We start from the raw sequence: 23154 nt of genomic DNA on the forward strand, positions 1-23154 counted from the left end.
TTATTATCCCCATCTTACAAGATGAAGTGACTTGTCCAGGGTCACACAACTAAGTAAGTGCATAAGTTCATATTTGAACTCACTTGGATTTGAACTCAGGTCTTGCCAACTGTAGGCCAAGCGGCTGTCTCTAGCAGTCCGTGATGCTTTTGATTTCATACCTTTCTGGTTGGGAGGGACTGGAGGGAAGGCACGGACAGCAGGCTCTCCAGAGACCCTCAGGGGCTACATTGGGACTCCTGGGGTGTTATTAGAAGGTCTTGGGCTGGTTCCTGCAGGTATATTTGTAGCTAAAGCCTTTTTCTCTGTTCCCCCTCAATGGAACATGAACCATCCCCATTCCTGGTTCCGGGTGACCACCTGGGAGTTTGCAGGGGGCTGACTCATCCCTGAGGGGTTCAGAATGAGCCCCACCCACCCCTCTGCCCAGGAAGCTGGAGCCTATTTCCAGCTACTTACTAAGCTGAGTGACACGGGAGCCAGGGGGTAAGTCAGCTGCTTGGGTCGTGTCCAACATCCTCACCCACCAGGGTTGCTGCGTATGGCTGTGCAGCCCACACTCTCTGTCGGTCCTCCTGACATGATTGTATTGGTGGCTTATTTTAGAAAAGGACAGTTGTCTTTGTGGACATCACACCCTCCAGCTTTCTGCCTCTCTTTGTATCTACAGATGGATCTGAAGCAAGGACCAAACCCTAAGCGAGGAACCGAAGTGGGGTGGGGTCTTTCAGGAGCCTGGAGCACTAACCCCCTCCTGTGAGAGGCTGCCTTGCAAGCACCTGGGACTGGGGGAGGGGGGCTCCCCTTTTGCTGCTCAGCCAGTCTGTTTTCTTTTAAGCATTTGTAAGTTTGTCAGATGTTAAAAACTGTCAATGTCTCGTATAAAGTGCATACCCCTCCATGCCCCTTATCTATAATTGGAGGGGCTTGATTTTTATGAACTTCTTTTTACCTTCCTCTCTCGGACTTGCTTCTGACTTCCTCTGGATCAAAACCCTTTCCTTTGCTGGGTCCATCATCCCCTCCCCGTGTTCCCCCCCACCTTATCCCCCCAACCCCCCACTCCCAGCCCACCCCAACCCCCTGCTTTGCAGCTCCCTTTTGAGTGTTTTCTTTCCTTATTAGAGTGTAAGCTCCTTGAGGGCAGGGGGCTAGCTTTCTTTTTGCTTATATTTGTATCTCCAGCACTTGGCACAATGCCTGGCACATGGGAGGTGCCTAATAAATATTTGCTTCCTTCTTTCCTTCCTCTCTCCTTCCCTCCTTCCTTCTCTGTGTGTGTCTGTCTCTCTCTGTCTCTCCTCTCCCTCCCTCCCTTCCTCCCTTCCCTCTTTTCTTTCCTTTGGTGACATTCAGGTAGAAGCGTCCTTGGTACAAATCGCTGTCTCTTTCATTTTTCTCGTTCTTGGGGCTATTGCACAGGAGGATGAATGACTCCTTTTCGTACACGAATACAAAGGTTGGGATTTAAACTCATCCGAAGCCTCCGTAGAGGACCCGGGCTGCACAGGGCTGACCTGCTCCACCTGGCTCAGAGATGACGAGTCCTCGACGTCAAAAACACCGCTCTTCAGTTGGGAGGAATCTGCATTGTCCCGGTGACCAGGGGCAGTGCTGTGGTCCATGAGAATTTACTGGACGTCTTCCCTGGCTGATCTGAAGGTCTCTATTTCTAGAATGGGGGTTTGTTGTTTTTCAATCCATGAAAGATAATGAGCTGCAGGGGTGACATTCTAGAGTCCAGGTCACGTCTTGCTAGGTATTCAGTGATGCTCAGTAGTTTTAGTTGTGTCTGACTCTCCGTGACCCCATTTGGAGTCTTCTTGGCAGAGATACTGGAGCGGTTTACCATTTCCTTCTCTGGCTCATTTTACTCATTGAGCAAAGTGAGGCAAACAGGGTGAAGTGACTTGCCCAGGGTCACACAGCTCATAAGTGTCTGAGGCCAGATTAGAACTCGGGAAGATGAATCCTGACTTCAGACTGGCGCTCTGTGCACTGTGGCGCCCCCTAGCTGCCCCAGGTATTCAGTACAGCCTTCAGTTACGCATTGCACAGTTTCTTCTGTTTTCTTCTATAATCTATGTTGATCTCTAAGTCTGGGCCTTTTAAGAATCTGTGATTTCTCCTCCTCATTCGCCATCATAAACCTTTTTCCACAAACAAATCCTCTGGACAGCTGTTGTTTGATGCTTTTTTTTGGGTCAGCCTATCATTGGTTGAATTCTAGCAGTCACCCAGGGAGGGCCTTTAGGTCCTGGGTCCTACTTACTTTAGAGACCCCGTCTGGAGTCTCACTGGAGTCAGCGAGCTAGTCTTCAAGCATTTAGTAAGCACCTACTGTGTAGCTGGGACCGGCGTGCTTAGGCAAAAGACTGTCCCTGCTCTCAAGCACCTCACAGTCTGATAAAGGTAAGTGCTTTTCCGTTACACTCAACAATTCAGTGACCCCCTGTCATCAGCCGCCCTCGCCCACGGCTTGGCAAAGTGACGTCTGCCTGTTTGAAAAAAGAACTCTGGGGCAGCTCAGTGGCGTAGTGGATAGAGCACCAGCCCTGAAGTCAGGAAGACCTGAGTTCAAGTCCGGCCTCAGACCAAGTAACACTTACTAGCTGTGTGACCCTGGGCAAGTCACTTAACCCCAATTGCCTAAAAAAAACCCCCCAAAACAAGCAGTCTTCAAAGGAACTTCTCCGAAGTTTTTTATGTGTTTGCCACACGCTCTGAGGATAGCTGCACACACATCTTTTTCTTCTTTTCTAGAGATGCCTTAGAGCGTGTGGCTTCACAGTGCATGGCATTTTGTTAGAATACTTTCCAAATCAGTAACAGTCCATTTTCCAGTCCTGGTATTCCACAGATGTCGATTGCTTTAGATGGGTTCTTTCCACTCACCTTTGATTTCATGGTACCAGTAAGGCTCTTAACATATTCAGTCATCATCTTTTCCTTGATATCCTTATGTTCAATGAGGCTTGCCTGGAGGAGACTGAGGAATTTGTAGGTATCATTTTCACCCACTAGATCTCTGTGATCTCAAGCCAGATTCAAGTTTACAAGTATTTTATGCTGTCTATTGTTTGTTTTATATGGAATTTCTCTTTCTATCTCTTCCTGCTGGATTTTGTTAATAATATACAGAAATGCAGATAATTTGTGTGGGCTTACTGTATATTCTGCGACTTTGCTGAAGTTGTTAATTGTTTTGATTAGTTTTTAGTTGACTTTCTAGGGTTCTCTAAATAAAGCATCACATTGTCTGCAAAAATGATAATTTGGTTTCTTTGTCTATGTTTATTACTTTAGTTTATTTTTCTTCTCTTATTGCTATAGTTAGCATTTCTAGTACAATATTGAATAATAATGGTGAAAATGGACATCCTTGCTTCACTCCTGATCTTACCGGCAATGCTTCTGCCTTGTCTTATTCACAGATGATACCGGCTCTTGGTTTTAGATTGGTACTACTTATCATTTTAATGGAAAGCCCCATTCATTCTTATGCTTTCTAATGTTTTCACAGGGTAGCGGTTGTATTTTGTCAAAAGCTTTTTCTTCATCTGTTGAAATAATCATATGATTTTTGTTTTTGTTATTAATATGGTCAATTATGGTTATAGTTTTCCTAATATTGAGCCAGCCCTGCATTCCTAGTATATATCCAGCCTGGTTATAAGGTATGATCTTTGTGATACATTGCTGTAGATTCCTTACTAATATTTTATTTAAATTTTTTTGCATCAAAACTCATTAGGGAAATTGGTCTGTAGTTTTCTTTTTCTGCTTTGGTTCTCCCTGGTTTAGGTATCAAGACCATATTTGTGTTGTGGAAGGAATTTGGGAGGATTCTTTATTTGTTTTTCAAAAAGTTTATGTAGTATTGGAATTAATTATTTTTCATTCTTTAAATATTTGGTTGCACTTGTAAATCCATCTGGTCCTGGGTTTGGAAGTTCATTGATGGCTTGTTCAATTTCTTTTTCTAAGATAGGGTTATTTAAGTGTTGTATTTTTTATTCTGTTAATTTGGGCAATTTATATTTTTATAAATATTCATACATTGCATTTAGATTGTCAGTTTTATTGGCATACAGTTGTATAAAATAGCTCCTAATAATTGTTTCTATTTATTCTTCATTGGTTATAAATTCATCTTTTTCATTTCTAATGCTGGCAATTTAGTTTTCTTTTTAAGATAAAATTCGTTAATGACTTATCTATTTCCTTCTTCTTCAAACTAGGTCCTAGTTTTATTTATTAGTTTGCTGGTTTTTTTTTTTTAACTTTCAGTTTTGTTAACCTCTTCTTTGATTTTCAGACTTTCCATTTTGATGCTTAATTGGTTTAAAAAAAATTGTTGATTTTCTAGTTTTTTAGTTGCATGCCCAATTCATTAATCTGTTCTTTCTGTCTTGATATAAGCATTTAGAGATTAAAAATTTCCCATCAGTACTGTTTTGTTTGCATTCCACAAATTTTGGCACTATCTCATTGTTGTCATTATCTTTGAATGAAATTATTGATTTTTTGCTATAATTTGTTTTTGGACCCACCCATTCTTTAGGATTAAGTTATTTGCTTTCTAATTAATTTTTAACTTTTGATTCAAAGGCCTTTTATTGAATGTAATTTTTATTGCCTTATGTTCAGTAAAACATGCATTAATAGTTCTGCCTTTCTTTGGATTTGTTTATGCCCTATCACAATCAGTTTTTATGAAGGTGTGATCCACAGTTGAAATAGGTATATGCCTTTCTATTCCCATTCAATATTCTCCAGAGATCTATCATACCTAACTTTTCCAAAATTCTATCCATCTCCTAACTTCTTTCTTGTTTATGTTTAGATTATCTAGCTCTGAGACAGGCCAATTAAGGCCTCCCAAGATCACAGTTTTGCTTGCGGTTTAACTTTTTCTTTAAGAATTTAGATGCATGGGGAGGGGGGCAGCTAGGTGGCACAGTGAATAGACCACTGGCCCTGGAGTCAGGAAGACCTGAGTTCAAATCCAGCCTCAGACACATAACACTCCCGAGCTGTGTAACTCTGGGTAAGTCACTTAACCCAATTGCCTCACTTAAAAAAAAGAGAGAGAATTTAGATGCATGCCATCTGGTGCATATATCTGTAGTATTGATATTAATTCATTGTCTGTGGTACTTTTTTTTTTTTTAGCAAAATGTAGTTTTCCTGTTTCTCTCTTTTAATTAGGTCTATTTTACTTTTGCTTTGTCTGAGGTCGTGATTGTTACCCCTTGCCTCTTTTTTTAACTTCTGCTGAAGCCTCTCACTTTAACTTTGTGTATATTTCTTTATTTCAAGTGTTCCTTGTAAACAACATATTGTTCCATTCTGGTTTCAAATACATTCTGCTATTCTCTTCCATTTTATGGGTGAGTGCATCTCATTCACATTCATGATTGCTAATTATGTATTTCCCTCTACCCTAGTCTCTTATATTTTTCTTTCCCTTTCTAAGAGTCCATTTTGCTTTTGACTAATGTCTCCCTTAATCTACCCTCTCTCTAATTTTTTTCCTCCTATATTCTTGTTGGGTAAGATATGTTTCTGTACCCAACAGTGTGTGTATATGTATTCTTTCCTCCTTAAATGAGTTCACGTGATGGGGCAGCTAGGTGGTGCAGTGAATAGAGCTTCAGCCTTGGAATCAGGAAGACCTGAGTTCAAATCTGACCTCAGACACTTGACACTAGCTGTGGAACCCTGGGCAAGTCACTTAACTCCAACTGCCTCACCAAAAAAAAAAAAAAAAAAGGCAAAAAAAATCAGCTTATGTGAGAGTAAGGTTCAAATGTCTCCTGCTCCCCTCTTTCCCCTCCAATGTATAAATTCCTCATTGCACAGCCCATTTATATAAGATAATTTCCCTCATATTTCCTCTCCCTTCCCCTCTGTCTCTGTGCATTCCTCTTTACCACCCTTTCCATTCTTCTTTTTGAGATCATCCAAATTTAATAGAATCAGACCTGACCTGTTTAATTAGACTCCCTCCGAGATCTCTGGTGATGATAAGGTTCTGAGGTTATACATCTATTATCTTCAGATATGAGAACATTAGCAGTTTTAGCTTTATGTAGTCTCTTATGATTTCTCACCAATATTGACCTTTTTTATACATCTCTTGATACACGTATTTATATGCCAAGTTTTCTACTTAGAGCTGATCTTTTCATTAGGAATGCTGGTGAATCTTCTATTTCATTAAAGGTCTATTTTCCCCTGTAAGATTATACTAAGTTTTTCTAGGGAGGTTATTCTTTATCATAATCCTTGATTCTCTTCCTTTCAGTTACTTTAGGGTTGTAGATACTCAATCTTATGTGATCCTGACTGTGGCAGCCTGGTACTTGAATTCTTTCTTTCTGCCTCCCTTGACTTGGGAGTTTTAGATTTTGGCTACAATATTTCTGGGAGTTTTCATTTTTCAGTTTGTTTCAGGGGGTGTCTGATGGATTCTTTCAATTTCTACTTTTCCCTCTAGTTCTAAGTTATCTGGGCAGTTTTCTTTTATGATTTCCTGAAATATGATGTCTAGGCTTCTTTTTGTTCTTGACTTTCAGGTAGTTCAATGATTCTTAAATTATCTCTCTTCAATGTGTTTTTCAGGGCAGTTATTTTTCCTATGAAATATTTCATATTTTCTTCTATTTTTCTAGTTTTTTTACTTTTATTATTTCTTGATGTATTATGAAATCATTGGCTTCCAATGGCCAATTCTAATTTTCAAGGAGTTATTTTCTTCAGTATGGTTTTGTTCCTTTTCCCAAACTGTTAATTCTTTTTTCTAACTTTTCCCATCACTCTCACTTCTTTTCCAATTTTTTCCTCTACCACTCTCATTTTATTTTAAAAATAATTTTTCAGTTTTTAAAAAACAAAAACAGAAACAAAAACCTCATGCTTGAATTCTTCTAGGATTTCTTGCTGGACCTATGTCCAAGCTGCATTTTTCCATGAGGCTTTGTTTGTAGATGTTTTTGAGTCATTCTCTTCTGTGTTCCCTGGTACCTATTAACTTGTTATTTGCTCATCTTTCTAGACTCTTTCCAGACTCTGGACTTTATGCCCCCATTAGATTGTGAGATTCCTGAGGGCAGACTGTGTTTTGCTTTTTTTTTTTGTTTTTGGTTCCCCAGAGCTTAGCACTGTACCGGGCACATAGTAGGCACTTAATAAATGTTTGCTTGATAATTGGGCTCTGCTTACTTTGGGGGCGGGGTGGGGGTGATAATGTCTAAAAGAGAGATCTTTTCACTGCCTTTCTGGTTTGAGTTCTTCAAGTTCTTGACCCGGGTTTGGGTCTATTGGCTTGTATTCAGTTGAGAGTTCCAGTGGAACTGGACTGCAGCTGGACTCATTCACCCTCTGGGGTGACTGGATTGCTGGCTCTCGTTTGGGCTAGAACTCCAGCCACGGTTATTCCATTGCAAGCTTAGATGTTGTGCTAAAGACTAGAACTGAGTCATTGCTCTGCTCCTGAGGTCAAAGCCACCCAGTTCTATTTCTGTAATGTGTTTCTTGTTCAGCACGCAGCTAAGGCCCATGCTTGTGACTGACCCCTCCTGATAGCTCCTCTCTGCATCTGTGACCTGCACTGAGTGCTAGTCTAGGGATCCCCTGGGAGCTCTTCTTGCCCTGCTGTTTCCTGCCCTACTGCCCTGTCTCGGTTCACTTTCTATTTCTAGGTGCTGCGTATGTCCAGACCCACCCCAGAGTCCGCAGTCCTTTCTGCTTATCTCCCTAAGCTTTCCAGGCCTGGAAAAATAACTCACTGTGGCCTGTTCTTAGCTTTCCTGATCAGAAACCGGCCTGGCACACTTTCTAGATTGTTGGGAAGAAGGGATAAGGAGGAGTTTGGCTCCTGCTTCCTCTCCCTCCACCGTCTTGACTCCATTTCTACTTCAGTTGTTAACAATACTGTATATTTCAAAACAGAGAATGATTTTCCACGTGGACATCAAATGCTCTAGTAGTCTCACTATACTTGGGTCTGCTGTATATATTTTCTGCAGTTTGTGGGTAAGCCATGAGTGTGGAACTGAGTCAAAGGCTTTTTAAAGATCTTCTTTAAAGAAATAAAAACATCTTGATGCTTTTGTGTGCTTTGTTTAAGTGGTCTACTTTCATCCTCTCCCCATGCCCTTCTGCCTCCTCTGAGGAGCCTTTGGTCCCGTGAGGCTCCCTCGCCCTGACCTAAACACAGAGGCCACACAGCAGATACAATTGGCTCTTTATTATTGGTTTCACATGGGGTTATCCCAAGCTGGACTTGGGAAGGAGGGATCTTGGAACTCTTGTCTGTCTTCCTCCAGGTACTCAGATTTGGGTCTCCTGGCTTCAACTCTGCACTCATTCTGGTTGTGCTAGGACTAGGTCAGCAAGACCCACAGGGGATGGCCAAGGCCAGGACCACGTGGATAAGATGGATCATGATACACCACCCAGAAGAGAGACCTATTGTGGGAACAGAGGGAAAGGCTGTGGAGGACCAGATGCTAAGGCCCTTCTCCTTCCCAGAATCCTCCAGGGGGAGAAGCGAATTCTCAGCCAGCTCTCCATTCCTGGGGTTACTCACCACCACTTAGCAGCAGGACGTCACTGGGAGTTGACCAACGATGAGGTTCACTGCTCATGTAGCCGTAGCACCTGTATCTCCCGTTCATATCCTCTGTTTTGTTGTGGAGAAAGAAGACAGCCTCATTCTTCTTGATACTGTGGATCCTGATGGTCTTGAATTCATATTCGAGTTTGCCATGGTACAAGACGAAGCTATCCAAGCCCACGCTGGAGTTACAGTGAATGGTGAAGTTGTGGCCCTGGGGCACCGAGGGGCCAGGAACTGCCCACAGGAGGGGTTTTTCATAAAAGCCTGTAAGAGGAGACCCCGGAAATCAGCGGGAGCCGATCTCCTCCCTTCCTGGCTTCCTGGGTCGGGGCTGTGAGAGGGAGAGTCTATCCTCTGCTGGAACCAAGGGGTATGGCCATGGACTGAAAGACCCTCATCACTTCCAACTCTATCCCCTTCTCCTAAGGGCACAGATGAGAGTCCCTGGCTCTCCTGGGACCCTCAGATTGACTCTGAAGGGGCTTGAGGCCAGTTCTCTGAGGAAGAGGAAGAGGAGGAGGAGGAGGAGGGTACAGGCTGGGACCATCCAGGGGAATGGAGGCCTGGAGAAAGAATTGTCACACTGCCATTTGCCGTGTGTCCTTGGCCAGTCCTGCCTCCTCTCTGAAACTCAATTTCTTCCTTGATGAAGTGAGATGGTTGGGATATCTCTAATGTCTCCAAAGTCTCTTCCTGATCTAATAGTCCATAATTCTACAGCTTGGGGGCCATGTCAGTGAGGAGGATGGTGCAGCCCAGGAAAGAGCATTGGAGGGGATGATGAGATGATTGCCCCTTAGGGGGCCCAATGAGGAAGATGCTGCTTCAATCAAATGGAGCTCTGGGACAAGGGGCCTTGATGACCTACGTACCCATGCAAGCATGTTTGCCAGCCACTAGGAGCTTCAGGCAGAGGAAGCCTAAGGGTTGCTTACCTTTGCACCACCAATATCCAGGCAAGGGCAATCAGAAGGTAGGCAGACCGAGGTGATGGGGGCTGGGAACACTCATAGGATTTAGAGTTGAGAGGGAACTTAGCTATGATTTGGTACACACCTCTCATTTTACAGATGGAGAAACTGAGTCTCAGAGAGAAGGGACTTGCTCAAAGTCACATGGCCAATAGTAATAGTAGCCGTAATAAGAACAATGATGATAACTTGCTGTTTTTAATTTAAAACATCGTCAGCAGGATGTATGTAATTAATAGGAAACATGGCCTGTTTCAGGGAGAAGGGTTAAACCCGGTTCTACCGGGTTCTACCCTAACCTACTCTAACCTTGGTTCTACCAAGCCTTAAATCTCCTAAATAGAATTAAATAAGATTTGCAAATTAAAAGTGAGCCCAAAATTCATGTTAATCACTCATGTACTATCCAAAAGTTCCTTTGATCTTGGGCAATCTTTCTCCATGGACTTCAACTTAGTATCTGGATTCAGTAATGTATGCCTAGAAAGGAGAGGGCTCAATGGCTCAGAGTTTGAGTCTAGGGGTCTCACTGAACCATTGACCCGCACCTCCTCCTCCTCCTCAGGAGAGACACACTGAGTGTAAAGATATCAAGGAGAAGGCTGGGACTGAATGTGCAGAGACCACCCGGCCTCCTGAAGTCAAAACTGAACGGCAAGAGCCCAACTGGATCAGCCGTTGCCTAAACGACACCAGTCTCGCTGAACACTTTCAGACCTGGAAAACGGACAATGGTAACAAAATCCAGGGCCCAACACCCTAAAGCAGTGATAGAAAGCTTTGTGCTTCCTCACGAGAAAGGAGGGAAGAGGACAGACATTCTTAAAATACATGACAAACAGGTCAAAACCTTACAGAAATACTTTTTTTGAATAAGCAGACGCCAATTCACGAAGCATTACTCACAACTGATAACAGGTACACATGGGATGTATTGAATGTATCCAAAAGTGACTCACCTCTAGGTGGAGTCTGAAATGACAGAGACCCAACAGTGGAATCAGAGGGTCCTCCTGTGGGTAACATCCTTGTGAGTACACCTAACAATATGTTGGCACAGAAGCACTAAACAAATAGTTGAACTGAGCAGATTTGTTGGTGGAGGTGGAGGGGTTCATGCAGGGGTGTGCTGGGGTCAGCTTGTACTGGCTAGACTTAAGAAAGGGATGGAGAAATGGCAATAAGGGAGATTAACCTTTAAAAGCATGTCCTGAGTTTTTGGAGGAACTGGTTAAACATTTAGAGGGAAACCCTTGGGTTTTTGATGGTGACTTAAAGGACCGGGTTCTTGCCACCAGAAACTACAGAAGGCTTACCTTTAAGGAGTCTGGGCTTCTGATCAATGTAGGTCAACTAGAAGTGGGAGAGACTATGGAGCCCAGAATGACATGACCAGGTGGCTAGAAGGATACACCCAAAGCTTGCTATCTTTCATGGACTGACAGATGACAAATCCCCCTACTACAACATCCTGGACCGTTCCCCTCATGGAATGAACCTGGAATTGAATTAGCACAGACTCCACTGCTGCCCACAGCTGCCGGGACAGACCACTGATCCACAGGGTTTCTGGAGATCTCCAAGCTACGCTAAAAGAAAGCCTTTCCAAGCAGAGCCATCTGGATGAGGAGGTCAGAATGATGGGGAACAGGAAGAAGGCTGACATCCCCATCATCTCACCAGCAGCTTGAGGCCACAGACTGGGAAGATGGTTTTCCTTGAGTCTAGAAAGGATGGATGTACATCCTCACACTTTTATTCAACTACAATCCTGTTGTATCCCTAGGGCAACAGTGCCTGGACAGAGCCGTGAATAGAAAGGAATACCAGCAGGACTTGTTCCAGGAGGGCTTCTGTCTGGACCCCATCAAAAAAGGAAGGAAAGAACAAGCCCTCCAGTGACTCCCTCTCACCTTCAACATCACCTCGTTTGGCTTTTAAAGCCCATTACAGTCTACTGCCAACCCACCTTGAGAGAGGAAGGGAGGGAGTGAAAGTGGGGGGAAGGGAGGGAGAGAGACAGGAGAGAAGGAGGAGGGAGAGAGGGAGAGAGAGGGAGGGGGAGGGAGAGAGAGAGGGGGAGAGAGAGGGGGAGAGGGAGGGAGAGAGAGAGGGGGAGAGGGAGGGAGAGAGAGAGGGGCAGAGAGAGGGAGAAGGAGGGAGAGAGGGGGGAGAGAGAGAGAGGGAGAGGGAGGGAGAGAGAGAGAGGGAGAGGGAGGGAGGGAGAGAGAGGCAGAGGAGAGAGAGAGGGAGAGGGAGGGACAGAGAGAGGGAGAGGGAGGGACAGAGAGAGGGGGAGAGAGAGGGAGGGAGAGAGAGAGAGAGAGTGGGGGGAGAGGGAGAGAGAGCACAAGCACTAGCACGAGCCTGAGCCTGAGCCAGCAGAGATCTGGACAACTGAAGCGCCTTCCCCTCACTCAATCCTGTCTCTGGGTCAGTCTTGTGACTCAGTTTCCCAAGCTCCTCCTCTCCGTGTAGATGTCCGTGGCACAGACCCCCTCCCTCTCTCCTCCATCGGCCTTCTCCACTCAGAACAGCTCTTTCCTCACGTCCAGCCCCGGCTCCCCTGGGTCACCTCTCCCACCCTATTCCTGGTTCTGCTCTCTTCCATAGCACAGCTCTTCACATAGAGCTCTCATGCCCCTGGAATCTCCTCCTTCCCAGGCCGTGGCACGACCTCGGCCCCTCCCTACCCAGCCCCCTCCTGTGGGTGTTCTCCAGGTGACTGGCATTCTTAACCACAGTGCCCTGAACGGAAGATCCCAGCCGAGGTGGGGTTTGAGCTGGGCAGAGGATGGTGGGGCTCATGCCCTCCTTGGTCCCGGATGCAATCCTCATTCCCCACCTCCACCAGCAGCCTGCTTGGGAGGAGTGGGTGGGGGTCTGCCTGCCTCTGGTCTCTCCCTGCTTCGTCCATCTTCCATTCAGCCACCACCGTGATCTGCCTAAAGCCCAGGCTAGACCACGTCACCCCCCACCCCCCATCGACAGTTCCAGGGCTCCACCCTCCTCCCCTTCCAGTCTTCCGACACCCTGCTCTCCCCCTAAGACCCCACTCCTCTGGCCTTCTTTCACCAGATGCTCAGACATCGAGTGGCCGGTGACCACTGTGTGTGTTGTACGACCCCGGGCAAGTCACTGACCCTTGTCTTCCTCAGTTTCCTCAACTGTAAAACAGCGATCATAGTAGCACCTCCCTGCCAGGGTTCCAGTGAGAGGCTGGTCAATGCCTTAGCACAGTGCCCGGCACACAGGAGGCGCTTAATAAATGCTCGTTGACCCACAGACTGACCTTAAGGATCAAGAAATAAAAAGTGGCCCCGGGACAAAATCTCGTGGGGCAATGCCTTGACTCTCCCCTCCACGAGCGGAGGGCCCCTGGCGTGCGGATGGGTGGGCCTGGGAAGGAGGGGAGGAGGGGCCGGGGACCCACGCCCCCACGGCCCTCCCTTGGCTGGGGGGTGGGGTGCCTTCTCACCGGACACTTGCACTTCCAGGGGATTACTGGGCTTGGACCAGAAGGAGTGGAACTCGTAGACGCAGCGGAGGCGGCCGGCATGCTGCGCGTTCGTTTCGGGGTACTCGAATCTGGGGGTCTTGCTTTCCCAGGACGAGTCATTGAGGCTCAGGGGCTCCTCAACGGCCTCCTTGTAGATACGGTAGGTAGAGGAATCCTGCGGCCCCATGCAGTGCAGCTTCAGGGGCTGCCCCAGCGGCACCGGGTACTGGGGGTCCACCTCGAACACCGGAGGGGGCAGGTCATCTGCAAGGCAAGCGGAGCCTGGGGTCCGGCAGTCCCCTGCAGCCCCGCCCCCGGGGCCCCTCCCGCTCCCGCTCCCCGCCCCCGGGACCCCTCCTGCCCCCCGCTCCCCGCCCCCTGCCCCGGGCTGCAGGATGGGACGGGGCGGGGAAAGACTCACGGAAGGATTGCAAGGCCTGCACCACGCAGAATCCTGTAGAAAGCCCCCCGCAATGAGACACTGCTCCCCCGGGCCCCAGACCCCCCCCTCTTCCTGCCTGCCTCCTTGGGGGCTGCCCCATCCCCTGGGTCAGAACCCCCGCACTCCTCCCTTTCTATCCCCTTCCCCTCTGTTCCCTCCTCCCGTCGGACTCCAGCCCCACCTTGTTCCCCAGGACTCTCTCTGTGCCCCCCAGGTCAAACTCCAGCCCCTCCCTTCACCTCCCCGCCCCCGTGCCCCTCCCAGACCCACTGAGGCAGAGCAGGGTGGCCAGGGAAGGGCCCATGGCTCTGAGCCGGTCTTCCTGGGCAGGCAGGGAGCACGTGGGAGGCCCAGCGGGTCCCCCAGGGTGTGTGTGTAGGGGGGAGAAGCAGCCCTGCCATTGGCTCGTCCTCCCCCACATGACCGCTCTGGGAGCGCTGAGCCGCGGGAAGTGACGGGGGCCCCAGGCTTGGGCTTGATTCAAAAGGTAACAGTAACTACACCAGGGGCCCTGCAATTCCTTCTGCACAGTCTCCATGCAGGCGTGTTCACCGTGTTCACCCAGGTGCTGTAGGTCTGGAGGCTGTCTCTGGGTCTGCAAGGCTGGGGCAGTGAGAGGGTTGGCACTGCTGGCCTACCTGTGGTCGAGGCTTTGGTGGAGATGGCTTGGCGACTGAGGTCAAGCTGAGCAAAAAGCATTTATTAAGTGCCAACTGTGTGCCAGGCACTGGGAGAGGCAAAAGACAGACCCGCCCTAATGGGGGAGACAAGTGGCAAACACATTGGAGATGATCTCGGAGGGGGTCACTAACCTCAGGCATGGGACACCCTGAAGAGAATGCATTTAATTAGGAGATGGAAAGCAAGGAGGTCAGTGTCACGGTGTTACTGGTAGACCACACAGCTGGCAGTAAGGTGTAGAAGAGCCAGATGATAGAGGGCTTTGAAAGCCGAACTGAGGAGTTTCCATTTATGTACCTGAGGCAGAAAGGTGGTGCAGTGGTTAGAGTACAGGACCTGGGGTCAGGAGGACCTGAGTTCAAATATAGCCCCTGACACTTACAAGCTGTGGGACCCTGGGCAAACTACCTAACCTCTGTCTGTTTTGGTTTCCCTATCTGTAAAATGGGCATAATAATAGCACCTACCTGGGAGGTAGTTGTTGTGAAGGTCACTGGAGGTAGCGTATATGAATAGCCCTCCAAAGCTCACTGGGCTAAGTGAACTGTTATCATTCTGTTGGATTCTGGAGATGGCGGGGACCAAATGAAGTTTAATGGGTCAGAGGGTGTGGTCAGACCAGCACTTCAGGAAGACCAGTTTGACAGTGGAGGATGGGCAGGAGGGGAATATGTTCCCTTGTTTTATTTTGGGGGAGGAGTGGGAATGTGTTTTTTACTTTTATTCTTGCTAAATCCACTTAATAATTATTCTGGGGCACTAATCACTGGGCCAGACAACGATATGGGGGAGATATGAACTCTAACTAGCTGGTCGATACTGGGGAGAGCACACCAGAATGAGAGTTCAAGCTTCTAACACTAGAAGAACCCTAATTCCCCTCAGGGGAGGGAGTCTTTCTCAGTGGCCAGTGCCCTCCCCTTTCTCCAGCCTGTAGAGATCGCCTCCAGGGGCCACTCATTTCTCTATAGTGATTATGGACCCGGCATAGTCTGGAGGGGAGATTGAGGAGAGTGTCTGCCGGTCAACCGTGGCTTATTGAACAATCCTTTGTGATCAGTACTGTGCTAAGCCCTGGGAATACATGATCCTTGCCCTAATGGGGGAGACCGAAAGGCCAAGAGCATAAGCCTATAGAGAAGAACTGGAAAAGAACTCCTCACAGGGGACAGTGAGCCTGGATTTCCAGATGGTCCCCACATTGGAGGCTAATCTGTTCTCTTCCAGCCTCTTCATTTAGCCCACAGAGCCAAAGCCCAGGGGCCAGGACTGACGAATGAGGCCAGGTGGCAATCAGATCCCCCAGCTTCCCACAGTGCCCCCAGCAGACCCACCCGTACCCTATTTCTCTTCTCCTGGTGGTGTCAGTCTCCACTGGGCCAGGAGGAGGAGGAGGGAATGGGCCGAGTAGGACTCCCCTGGTGTGACTAGCCTCGGGCCCATACTTAGCCCTGTTGGAGATGCCTTGGGGACGACAGGTGGCTCTCCCAGCCACATTCACCATCCCCAGTTTTGTCCCTAGGGCCTGAGACTTCAGAATGCTGTTGAAGGTCCCTCACTGGGGTGCCTCTCTCCATCCCCAAGGACTTCTTCCTCCCTCCTTGAGGTTCAGGATGCAGTCACTGGGGTAGATGGAGGCAGGGGCCAGTTCTGAGTTGGAATTTCAGATAGAGAGCCCATGTGGGTGAGAGGGAACAAGGGGGTTTAGGCTGGTGCCTGGCACATAGTAGGTGCTTAATAAATATTTATGGAATGAATAACCTTGCCTCCTTCTTCCTGTCAACCTTCAGAGTTTGGTTAAAAGGAGGCAAACTAGGATAGATAGATAGATAGATAGATAGATAGATAGATAGATAGATAGATAGATAGATAGATAGATAGATAGATGAGTTTATTCCCTTTAAGCTAGCCAGAAACATGCATGCATGGGAATCGGAAAATAATTCTGAGCTCCCAGAAGGCTTAGTTGAAGAAAGTTTTTTGTTTTGTTTTGGTTTTGGTTTTGGGTTTTTTTTTTTTTTTGGTATGACAATTGGGGTTAAGTGACTTTCCCAGAGTCACACAGCTGGTAAGTGTTATGTACTTGAGGTCGGGATTTCAACTCAGGTCCTCCTGACTCCAGGGCTGAAGTTTTTATAGCCATAGAGTAACCCCCCTTTCCAGTCCCCCCCAACACCCCAGTGTCCTTCCTTAGCCAAAATTGGAGTTCCACAAAACAAATAGGGTGGCCCTGGGGTGTCTGGCTTTCTGCCAACCATAAACACAGAGTATCATAAAACAGGGGGTGTCAAGATGGTGCCTCAGCAAGGGAGTGCCATAAAAAGATAAGGGAAATATCCGGTGGCCCATGTCCTTGGCAGAAGAATGGTTCCCAGTCAGCAAAATCCAGCAGGGGGTCAGCATGCAAAGCATGTCTGTTATGCCAAGGTGCCTCTTCTGGCTGGTTAGTCCAGGTTTTGGCCCACATTGGGGATCAAATGACCTCAAAGAATCATTACTCCCCATGGGACTCAGGCCCGCCCTTCCCCCTCTGATGAGTCCACCTCCCCAACAGTCACTGATATACATGGCCAGCAGGGGACGATGTGGTACAATCCCATCTCAGGCCCTGGCCATGGATGTTGGGCAAGTCTTAAAACTTAGTTTCCCAATCTGTTAAATGGGGATAACAATTCAACAAAGATTGAACTGAACAACTGAGGTGGCGCTTGCCTTGCCTGATGATTATTCCTCTTTTCAATTAACCCAAATTCACTTTCCTACTCCTCTAATCCACTCCATTTCCCATAAAACCACACCAAACCCGACCCTCGTAACAAATAATGAATAGTCAAGCAAACACGGCCTCCCTCCCCACCCTCCTCATCTAGCCCCTCTCTGTCAGGAAGCGGCCAGCATGTTTCATCATGAGTCCTCTAGAACTGTGCTTGATCGTTGCCTCCATCAGAATTCTAAGTGTTTTAACGTCATTTTTTTTTCACATTTTAAAAATGAATTTATTTTGCCTCATCAGCAAACACTTCCATAAGCTTTTGAGTTTTAAATTTTCTCCCCCTCCCTCCCTGCTTCCCTCCCCAAGATGGTGTGCAATCTGATAAAGGCCAAACATATACATTTCTATTAAACACATTTTCACGTTAGTGATGTTGTAAGGAAGAATTAGAACCAATAGAAGGAACCACAAGAAAGAAGAAACAAAACAAAACAAAACAGAAGAAAAAAAAGAGCAAATAGTATGCTTCGATCTGCATTCAAACTCCATAGTTCTTTCTTCTTTGTGGATAGCATTTTCCATCATGAGGCCTTTGGAGATGTCTTAGATCCTTGCATTGCTGAGAAGGGGTAAGTCCATCAATGTTAGTCATCGCACAACGTGACTATTACTGTGTACAACGTTCTTCTGGTTCTGCTCACTTCACTCAACATCAGTTCACGTAAGTCTTTCCAGGTTTTTCTGAAGTCCACCTGCTCATCCTTTCTTATAGCACAACATTATTCCATTACATTCATATATCACAACTTGTTCAGCCATTCCCCAGTTGATGGGCATCCTCTCAATTTCCAATTCTTGGCCACCACAGAAAGAGCTGCTATAAATACTTTTGTACATGTGGATCCTTTTCCCATGCGTATGAGCTCTTTGGGATACAGCCCTGGAAGCGCTATTGCTGGGTCAAAGGGTATGCCCATTTTTATAGTCCTTTGGGCATAGTTTAACGTCATTTTTTTATGACATTGCTGTTACTGTGAAAATTGTTCTTCTGGAACAATGTGCATAGTAACAGAAATATTGTAAAGATAATCAGCTGTGAAAGACATAGCAACTCTGATCAATACAATGATTCACCCCAACTCCAAAGGGCTCATGATGTTAACTGATCCAAAGAGAGACTAATGGACTCAGAGGGCAGATGAAGCAGATCTTTTCCTTTCTTTATTTTTCTTGCATGAACATGGCTAGTACAGCTATATGTTTCATGATTTCATATGTATAATGGGTACTGTATTTCTTACCTTCTCAATGTTTGGGGAGGGGTGGAGGGAGGGAGAAAATTAATAAAATAAAAGGTAAAAAAAAAGTTTAAAAATTGTTTTCCCTAAAAAATTCTTTTCACTTCACTTGGTATCAGATTTCTCTGAAACCATCGCCATCATTTCTTACACCACAATAATCTTCCATAACATTCACATATCGTCATTTGTTCAGACATTCCCTGATTGACGGACACTCCCTCAGTTTCCAGTTTTTTCCCCCATGACATATTTTTGTATGGATCCTTTTCCTTCCTTTGATCTATTTGGGGGGTGGGCATAGATCCATCTACTACGTGATATTGCTATGCACAGTTTTAATAATTTGGGGGCATAATTCCAAGTTCCTATCCAGAATGGACAGGACAATTCACAGCTCCATCAAGTGCTCATTAATGTGCCTGTTTTCCATAGCTCCTCCAGCACTTGTCTTTTTTTTGGGGGGGGGGTCAACTTTGCTAATTTTATATGTGAGGTGAAATCTCAGAGTTGTTTTAATTTTCTTTTCTCTAGTGATTTAGAACAGTTTTCATGTGGCTTTTGATACCTTAAGTTTCTTCTTTTGAAAATATCTATTTATATCCATTGACCATTTATCAAATGGAAGATGGCCCCTATTCTTATAAACTTGAATTGGTTCCCTGTAAATCTTAGAAATGAGACCTTCTTGCAAGAAACTTTCATGCTTCTCTACCAATTTTTGCTCCATTGGTTTTGTTTGTACAAAAACATTTTAATTTCACGAAATCAAAACTTCCCATTTACCAGTGTGGAACTCACTGGACAGTTGTGAGAACGACAACTTAAAGAGCCTCAAAATAGCCAGCTCTGGGTGTTAGGATGTTCCTTCTCTCCCTAGCCAACTGCCAGCTAGCGGAGGGAATGGAGATCGCTAACTCACCATCTTAGTACTGTTCTTTTATGTTTCGTGTCTTGCAGACTAGGGTTACTCATCTCATCTTCAGCAGGCTGGTGGACAGTGTTCCTTTCAGGCACACCCACAAAGGTGTGGCAGGTGGGAGCTCCCCAGGGTGATGCAGGAGGAAAAGCTTGGGGTGGGCGATCTGGGCACTCTCGGGACACAACCTTTGTGGGCCTCAGTTTCTACTGTGAAGTGAGCGGTTGGACGAGGGGACCTCAGACACCTGCCTGGGTGCCAGGTTCTCCAGCTAAGGACCCTTCTGACTCTGGGACTGCCTCCTCTGTCTCAGCAGCCAGAGGACACACCGGCCAGGAAGGAAGGGCAACACTGAGGGTGATGTTGGAGGCCTCTGTCCTAGTGAAAGGACAAAAGAGGCAAAAATTGGGAGGGGACTGACAGCACTTGCATCCTTTCAGTGTGACAAGAATTAGTGAAAATGAGAAACTACCAGAGAGTGGTTCCTTGCCCTTCCCAATCCCTGGGGTCCCCCCTCCAGCAGCCGTTGTCCTGGGCTCTGGTCTCTACCTCCCAAGTGAGAGAAATGATTATTTCGCTCTCGCATTAATAGCCAGTTGTTAAAATTGGGGAGGCCCCAGCTTCTTTCCCTGTCCTTTCTCAAGGCCAGGACTGATGGAAGACTGGACTTCTGAGAATTGCTGCTGCACCCAACTAGATCAGACCATGAATCCAGAATGACCTCCGGCTGCCTGCTGTGTTCCACTCCAGCCAATCCAGGCGGCGGTGGAGCCTCTGCCTCGGTCATCTTTTGTCCTCGGGGCCAGCCCCTCGTTAGAACAGGTCCACCTGTCACTAATTGTTAACCCATCAGAGTTGGTTGCTACCCTCTGGAACACCCACTGTCCGAGAGCACCTAAGTTGTGAGCCCACCGCCACGAGTGTCTTTGGTCCAAGAGAGAGAGGGCCAAATGATCATTCCTCTATAATGCTAGCATTACAACAAAATGATTAATCACCCAGAGACTACGTCTCTCCAACTTCTTCAACATCACACAATCACTGCATTTGTCTCAAATGGTGTTTTCGGCCCCTTGCATCAGATTCTGGGGGTGGTCAGGATGAGCGAGGCAGGGGCCTCCTGTCTGGGTGCTCCCCCTCTCAGGCCCAACTAGCATGGCAACGTACTGGGCATGGGTGAGGACAGACCCCAGATTGGGGCACGTGCCCACGGGCAGCTGGCAGAAAGAAGAGGCTGACAATATAGGGCAGAGAAAACCTCTGAGTTTTGTGTGATGCCACCCAGAGAAAGAAGGGCTTGAGTGGGAGGCCTGCCCTGGACCCTGACTTGGCATGTCCTTCCTGGAGCCTGGAACCCTGGTCCCAGACAGACAGTCCTGACCAGCTTGGGGGTTTTCAGAGGAGGAAATGAAAGTGCCTTCCCAGAGCTCGTAGGCCTACGAGGGATCTTTCTCTCATTCCCAGGTCCTCAACCCAGACGCCACACAGCACGAATGGACAATCATCTTTTTATTCTGCTTTTCATGGATGGGTGGGGGGAGATCTGGGGGCGGGCCCACCGCCAAGCCGCTGGCTGCCGCTGCCTCCACCACATCCCTTCTGGCCCAGCCTAGGCCAGCAGCTCTCCCAGGGCGGCCACGGTCAGAGCCATGTGGATGAGATGAGGCCTGGGAGTAAACGGGAAAGCAGGGGCTCCTGGGAAGACAAAGAGAAGGCGACTCCGGGGGGGGTCTGGAGCCGGCAGCCAGAAACATCTCCCCGCGGGGCCCCGCCACTCACCAGCAGTGATCAGTAGCTTGTTACTGATGCCCGTCCAGAGGTAGGGGTTCTGGGAGTTGTACGCCATGCACAGATACTGGCCCAGCATGTATCTGTGCATATAGGGATAGTAGAATTGACCTTCATGCGCTGAGCTGCTCAGGGACTCGATAAATGGATTTTCAGCTTCGATGGAACCGTGATACAAATAGTACTTGTCCAAGGCTAAGCTCGAGTTACAGTGGAAGGTCAAGCTCTGGCCAAAGAAGGTTGAGGTGGAGGGAGAGACCCAAAGGAAGGGGCTCTCTAAGACATCTGCAGGAGAGACCCAGAGGTCAGGGAGTGGGGGCCAGCCAAGGGGCGCAGGCCCCTTCTCTCTGGGGCCTGGAGAGAGGGTCGTGACACCTGGCCCTTCCCCTGTCTTGGGGCTAAGCTGGGCAGAAGAAGGCGTGGGGTGATGGTGGGCCAGCCATCGGGGACAGGAGCCTGGAGGTGCAGGCCTCCATGCCGGGATGTCGGGCAGCACCCCTGGACAAAGCAGAAAAGGCCTGCACACCTTCCAAAGCCAGGTCAAGGGAACTGAGACCCAAGGAGAGAAGGGATTCACAGTGGTCCCAGTTTACAGACAGGGGAACTGAGGCTCAGAAAGGGGAAAGGGGTGTGTTGGAAGCTCAGGGTCAGCATGTCTTGGGGCAGGGATGCCGTGTGAAGTGCAACTTCCCTGGGACGAGCTTTTAGGAGGTTCCTCCTGAGAGACCCAGCTCAAGTCTATCGCTCTGGGCCCAGTCTGTCCCTTCCTGGGCTGATGGGGGGTGGCGGCAGCAGGGAGAGCCCCGTTTCAGCCAGAGGACCTTCCAGGAAGGGGAAGCCAACCCCTTGGAGGCAGACAGCTCCCCGTCTCCCTGGAGTCTTCTTTTCCAATGCAGGTTCAGCACCTGTGGGTCCTTCCACCCAGCCTCAAGCACCCTGCCTTCCTCTGGCCTCTCTGCAGACCTGAATGGGCCCTGACCGGGGCAGAGGGCAGGTGCTTTCTCGTTCTGGATGCTACACTTCTCCAAAGAAACTCAGATGGGTGACTCTCCAGGGGGTGGAGGAGGGCTCTCCGGAGCAGTGACTGGGCAGAAGCCCCCCAAGCCCCAGGCGGGCCTCCCGGGGAGCAGAAATGTGGCCTGGCCCCCTGCCCAGGACCCTGCTCATGCTCACCTCTTATGATCAGCGGCAGCTCATTACTGCTCTTGGAATACAACCCATTGAAGTAATAGATACAGGTGTAGATTCCCGTGTGCTTGGCAGTGACGTTGTCCATGACGAACCAGCCTACCCTTCCTTCCCAAATGGCATCCTCTCGGAACACCACCCTGGGAGTCATTCCCGGACGATCCACTTGGACCAGGAGGTACTGCAGTGAGCCGTAGGCCCCCACGCACTCGTACTTCACCAAGTCCCCTGGCTTTACCGGAAACGTGGGCTCCGAGAAAATCCTGGGGGGTGGGAGCACCTCTGCAAAGGGACCCAGCCACAGTCTGGCCGGGGCTGCCCTCTGGAGCGCCCCCACTGCCTGACCAGCCCACCTCCTCCCGGAGCCCTGCGGGGGTGGGGTGAGGGAGACTTACGTAGACCTAGGATGCCCTCCCAGACCTGGCACAGCTCTGTGAGAGAGAACCCTGCCCACCACAGAGCCTGCAGTGAGGGGCAGCCTGAAGCCTGCCCCTCCCCCAGCCCCCGCCCCTCCTCCTCCCTCACCCTGGCCCCCCCCCTCCCCCACGCCCCCTGCCCCGGCCCCTCCTCCCTCCCCAAGCGGGGATGTGAGGGGCGGGGGTCAGTCACCATGGCAGAGCAGGAAGAACAAGCTGAAGCCCATGGTCCTGAGCTGGGTCCCGGGGCAGGCGGGAAAGTGTTGACGCCAGGCAAGATCCCGTGAGGCGGGCCAAGCTGCTCTGCTATTGGCCCATCCCTCCCCATGTGACCCAGTGGTTCCAAGGAAGGCAAGAATCTCTAGGGATTAATTACTTCCTGCACAAACACGTGACCGCAGACCCCTAGGGAACGGCTGTTGTGTGTTCGAGTTCAGGCACCCTGGGCACGGCCCTGTCCAGAGACACTGCACTGCCCCGCGGTGGGGGGGGCTGCCAATGCCTATCTCCCCTCCTGCCTGGTCCGCACCCAAAGTCCATCTCTCCTTTGGCCTGCCTGGACCTAAAGTCCATCTCTCCTTTGGCCTGCCTGGACCCAGAGTCCATCTCTCCT

The 23154-nt window shown here is 48.5% G+C and overlaps 1 protein-coding gene across 2 annotated transcripts; it reads right to left on the reverse strand.

The window, feature by feature from the left end:
- Positions 1 to 8252: 8252 nt before the first annotated feature.
- Positions 8253 to 13867, reverse strand: LOC114041595 (platelet glycoprotein VI-like). 2 transcript variants are annotated; one of them, XM_027860110.1, is made up of 6 exons: positions 13809 to 13867; positions 13518 to 13550; positions 13076 to 13360; positions 10557 to 10610; positions 8597 to 8890; positions 8253 to 8475 (listed from the first exon to the last, which is right to left on the reverse strand). In XM_027860110.1, the coding sequence occupies exons 1-6, from the start codon at positions 13840 to 13842 to the stop codon at positions 8396 to 8398; spliced, it is 780 nt and encodes a 259-aa protein (XP_027715911.1). In that variant the 5' UTR covers positions 13843 to 13867; the 3' UTR covers positions 8253 to 8395. The 2 variants fall into 2 exon arrangements, with proteins under 2 accessions (XP_027715911.1, XP_027715912.1); XM_027860111.1 differs by lacking the exon at positions 10557 to 10610.
- Positions 13868 to 23154: the final 9287 nt, after the last annotated feature.

The sequence above is a fragment of the Vombatus ursinus genome, unplaced genomic scaffold, assembly GCF_900497805.2.
Source record: "Vombatus ursinus unplaced genomic scaffold, bare-nosed wombat genome assembly UNPS02014175.1, whole genome shotgun sequence".
In the NCBI taxonomy this organism is placed as follows: domain Eukaryota; kingdom Metazoa; phylum Chordata; class Mammalia; order Diprotodontia; family Vombatidae; genus Vombatus; species Vombatus ursinus.

Excerpts from the sequence above, each read along its gene's own strand:
- LOC114041595 (XM_027860110.1), bottom strand. The coding sequence starts at position 13,842 with ATGGGCCCTTCCCTGGCCACCCTGCTCTGCCTCA. Across the intron at positions 13,551-13,808 it reads GGCCACCCTGCTCTGCCTCA|GATTCTGCGTGGTGCAGGCC; the intron begins GTGGGTCTGGGA and ends GGCTTTCTACAG. Across the intron at positions 13,361-13,517 it reads GCAGGCCTTGCAATCCTTCC|ATGACCTGCCCCCTCCGGTG; the intron begins GTGAGTCTTTCC and ends CTTGCCTTGCAG.